At 42.6% G+C, this 5,001-nt stretch overlaps 1 protein-coding gene across 1 annotated transcript; it reads left to right on the top strand.

The window, feature by feature from the left end:
• Window positions 1-1,966: 1,966 nt before the first annotated feature.
• On the top strand, window positions 1,967-4,974 carry SDC1 (syndecan 1; the record flags this gene model as incomplete). The annotated part of the gene is made up of 4 exons (XM_009705944.1): window positions 1,967-2,048; window positions 3,109-3,599; window positions 3,820-3,949; window positions 4,512-4,974. Coding segments are annotated over 4 exons (870 nt in total), but the record flags the coding sequence as incomplete, so codon positions are not given.
• Window positions 4,975-5,001: the final 27 nt, after the last annotated feature.

The following is a 5,001-nucleotide window of genomic DNA, read 5'->3' as shown; positions in this document are numbered from 1 at the left end:
GCGTTTGTCTTCCCAAGTAACCGTTAGGCGTGATGGAGCCCTGCTGTCCTGGCGATGGCTGAACACCTGCCTGCCCATGGGAAGGGGTGAATGAATTCCTTGGTCCGCTTTGCTTGTGTGCGTGGCTTTTGCTTTACCTATTAAACTGTCTTCATCTCAACCCACGAGTTTTCTCACTTTTACCCTTCTGATTCTCTCCCGAATCCCACTGTGAGAGGAGTGAGAGCGCGGTTGTGTGGGGCTGAGCTGCCGGCTGGGGTTAAACCACGACACATGCAGCTAAACAAAAGATTGAAGGGCAATTTCTTCTTAGAAATTACTCTAGAAATATGCTTGCAGAACCTTGAGGAAAAGTGGTTTGTTTTGGTTTAGCTTTTTTCCCAGTAGAGAAGGAAAGTGCTAAAGAGTTTAATGTCTATATGAGGGTTTTTTTGTTGTTACTTTCTTGTTATTTTAAAAAAAAATCATCTAACTACAATGATTGCCTAGAAGGGGTAAGATCTTGGGACTGATTAGGTTGGTGGCAACTTGCATACTTGTCTTCAGAGAGGTCGAATCTAATGGGCTAGATAACCACCTTGGAAACTAGTTTTTCTATGGAAATGTGGGGAATGGATAAAATACTAAGGACAGAAGAGAAAACTGGATAAACCTGATACCTTAAAAGAATGAAAAGGAGATAGAGCCACTAAATACAGCCATGTAGGTAATAAAACGACAACGAGAGAGCTCTGTTGCTTTGTTTGACACATCATACTAGTGCTGGCTAACTTCTTCCTAGGATGAAATGAGTGTTATATTCATTTTCAACTGACACTATGTCAGTTAAACAAGCTAGACAAAGCTTGCATTTGCTTGACTGCAAAGCTGGCGAGAATGTATGTTGTTCTTTTTACAGAATAAAGTGAGATTTCACACTTGAATAAAACCATGATCAGCTTGGATGATGCAATGCAGTATGTCCTGAACTTGCAGATGGGGCAGTACTGGAAAGGGATGACAAGGGCATCTTGAGGATGGGATAGAAGTAAAAATTCTGGAAAATGGGGAATGTAGTTAGATGGGGAAAGATGAAATTCAGAAGTAGTGACTTACAGGGCTTTGGTTTGAAATCTGAGAAGGAAGAATGACTGGTTAGGTAATGGTAGCCCTGCAGAAATAAACCTGGGGCTAGTCATGAGCTGAGAGTCACGCATGTTGCACCGATAGGAACAGTAAGTGTGTACAAGAGAGGCCAACAAGATGCATGAAGTAATCACTCAACTGTTTTAGTGTTGTCTTCTTTGGATATCCTGAAGAGCTTTGAACATTGTGTGTTATGACAAATAGGGGTTTGGTCTCTTGTTTCAGCAACCGAACTTCTGCACTCGTTAGTGTACTCCTTGAAGCATAAATTGAGAAAGCTCAGGGCTGTACGCACCTGCATGGAAGGCTGGCTTCTATCTCAGATCTTAATCTGAGTGCCCACACTTATAAAAAGAGAATCTCATTTTACTTCCAATTAGATGCTGTAGTTTGAGATATGTGAACAGTGCCAAACTAACTTTGTCTCCCCTTCCTTTCTGCTCCTTAGAAGGAATGCAGTAATTCAAAGATGAAGTGGCTGGTAGATAGTGAAGACATGAGCAGTCAGAACCTGACGCAGAATGGTTACGTTGTGTAAGGACTGAGCATTGGCTGCTACCAGGATGCAGCTATGAATGGATTCTTTGCTTTCTTCTTTCCCAGTGCAAGTGCAGCCTGGAAGCAGCGCAGAGAAGGGAGGCAGCAAGACTGACCTTTCCAACACCGAATAGACTAACCAAAACTACTCTTTTAGGGAGGGGGATGGAATGAAGAAAGATGAGAAAATGCAATCTGAACAAAGAAAGTTTGTGTAACTTTCAGGAGCCCTTAAAAGACTCTGCGCAAGCAACGTGATTAAGTAATCTCATCACTAACACACCTTTTCCCCTTCTCTTTAAAGCAAACTACAAATCTGAACCTTCCTCCTGAAGATCTTGATTCATCTGGTGATGATGACGATGCATTCTCAGGTTCAGGTGCAGGTGAGTTATTAGCACTTGTACTGTTAGTGCTTGATCCTTACAGAATGTGGCAATCAAGATCTTGATGAGTATCCAAGCTAAAAGGAGGGGAGGGAGGAATCACACAAACACATCCCTGCCCCAGAGTATGAGGGTTGGGAACAGAGAAGGAGCCTAATCTATTCATCTGGTATTGCTTCAGATACTAAAAATTAGCAGAAAATGAGTTGGAGGAGACTTGAAAGGGAGCAGAAGCAGGTATACTCCATGTGACTGCTAATATGAGATACTGTGTGAAGAATGATATGAAACTGGAGTGATTCTTTACTCATGGGGAAGAGAGACGATGAGAAGGGCCTTTGTCCTCTCTTACGAGCTGGTAGGAGATACCATTTGAGGGTATGTAAGCCCTAACCTGCCAGCATATATCAAGTGCAAATTTTATCTGTCATCAGATGTGCAAGTTCCCATGGGCCATAATTTTTTAGAAGTGGAATAAAGGGGTTTTAGGGTGGGGGAAAAAGTCTATTGGAATGATTACGAAATTGCATGAGAGAGACCTTTGGTGTTCAGTGCTGAAGTTGAGGAGATGCTACTGATGAAACAGCAAGCTATTGAAGGCTAAAGCATGGTGTCCTTCTGCTTCCTTCCAGCCACATGCTTGTATTTTAGATTAATTTCTGCGGGAATAAGACCCTGAAATCAGTGCCAAATGTGCCAGCAACTAAAGGTGTTCAGTATATGGGTGACTGCTCTGAATCAAATAAAAAATACTTATGGGAAAACAGGCAGATAACTATCCTGAGCAACCAGTGTACTGAAAGCAGACATCCCCTTTGTCAACTTGTTCGCAAAACAGACTTGTGCTGTGAGGAGAAGCAGATGAGTAACAAAGTATTGCTGAATTGGCCTGTCCCTTCCTTTTTCCATTGAAAAGGATAAGGAATTACAAACTGAACTGCTGCTGTTACAAAAATTGTCTGTGCTGGTTAGGCATTCTACTTAGACCAGCATCCTGAAGATACTATTAATAGGTCTCAAAACTGGCCAAGGATAATTTTTTGTTGTTGCTGTTTTGCAGGTCCCCTGACTGACCAGTCTCGCACCTGGAGAATCCCAGAACTGACTAATTCCTCATTACTGGCAACACCAATGGATTTCAATGAACAACCATTTCCTGGGATTGAGAGCCAAACTGAAAAGGAAGTAGTATCTCCTTCTGCAACTAGTAATGTAGTGACAGAGGAGCCAGTTGTAGCTTTGAAGGACGAAGTACCCATCCTGGGCTCACCTGATGAGAAACCAACAAGTGATGTGGTTACAACAACAGCGAGAAGCTCTACTACTCACTTGCCTTCAGTGGTTCATGTAACTACTTCAGAAGCCTCAGGCACAGTTCATGAGCTTGAACCTAAAATCCCTAGCTCTGATGTGCTTGACACTGAAGATGTGCCTGAGCCTCACTCTACCATCCATCATGAGGGAGACATCACTGCCAGCCCCACGACGACAGCTCCAAAGGATGTTGTTCCTACACATGAGGAGGTTTCTGAAGATGGCTCTGGAGACCCGGTGAGGACTAGTAGCTTTGACACCCTTTCCAGGGAGATAGCTTTAGTAGTGTGTAGTAAGTTGGTTTTGCAGGAAAGGGTGGTAATTTGTCAAAAACGATGATTGATTTAACAGGTTATATTGGTGGAAGGTTTTAGATGAGAAAAAACAAAGCTGTGGAAAGTCTCCAGTAACAGACATGATGAGAAATATGAATGACCTACTTTGTATGTCCCAACAGGGAGACTTCATCTTGACTAAAGATGAGGATTTGGTCCCTACTCGGAACTCAGAAGTACTGGCGGACTCTGGGAGGAATGCCAAAGCAGCAGGAGCCTCAGGCATTATGGACAGAAAAGAAGTTCTTGGAGGTACCCGATATTCTGGATTTCTAGTTGGTAAAAGCAGACTCTTGCAGGAGTCTTCCAGGCAGCAGAAGCTGCAGTTCTGCAAGTACATCTCAGAGTGTGAGAGCCAACCTTTTACATTAGACCTCTGAAATGCGGGTAGTGATTCATGATTCTGTGTTGTCAAAACGCTAAGAGGGGCAAATACTAATCTGCTAATAGCAAAGCATCCACTGCTAGTTATCCAGAATTTTACATTTAAACCTATTCCTTCGCTCTTCTCAAAAATTACAGTAAAACTGCTCTAATGCTGCCTGGGTCACATTACCAGAGTTGAACAACGTAGCCTTGTGTGCTTTGCAGCATGGCCAGGTGGGAGATCAGTTTCTCTAGTTTTACCTCATGTAGATGAGCAGGCTCTTGGTAATGGCACGATGACTGGTTTGAGGGGGAAAAGGACAAATTAATTTCTGGAAGTCATGAGGTCAGGGACCGCACAGTAAGGAACAATCTGGAACTTACAATCATACTAGCATTATCTGCTGTGGCGTCTAGAGTAATTTGTGGCTTTTTCTCCCCCTTCTAGGTGTTATTGCTGGAGGACTAGTAGGCTTGGTGTTTGCAGTGTTTCTAGTTGCATTTATGCTGTACAGAATGAAGAAAAAAGACGAAGGCAGCTATTCACTGGATGAACCAAAACAGTCTAATGGAGGATACCAAAAACCACACAAGCAAGAAGAATTCTATGCATAAACACTGATCTTCAGGACACTTCTTATTCCATCTTTCTCGGACTCTTCTCTCCCTGCACGTGGACCTCCTAGTGTACTTTGCATTAAACTTAAGCCATATGATCATTGGGTTATTTGCCCTTACCACTTTGCCATTGGAAATTTTATAACTACAAAGTAGATCTGGATTCATTGAACATTCCCCGCTTTCTTACATAACTTTTTTTAAATTTTTTTTTTTTTTTTAAACAGAAGTGGGACTGTAAGTTCCTAAACTCACTTCAGTTCATCTAAAGACTGCTGGGGCAGGCGGTGGGGAGAAGATCAGGGAGCACTGTATGTATA

Source organism: Cariama cristata, unplaced genomic scaffold (genome assembly GCF_000690535.1).
Source record: "Cariama cristata isolate BGI_N322 unplaced genomic scaffold, ASM69053v1 scaffold1678, whole genome shotgun sequence".
Taxonomy (NCBI): Eukaryota; Metazoa; Chordata; class Aves; order Cariamiformes; family Cariamidae; genus Cariama; species Cariama cristata.
This window is presented reverse-complemented; position numbering and strand designations above follow the sequence as displayed.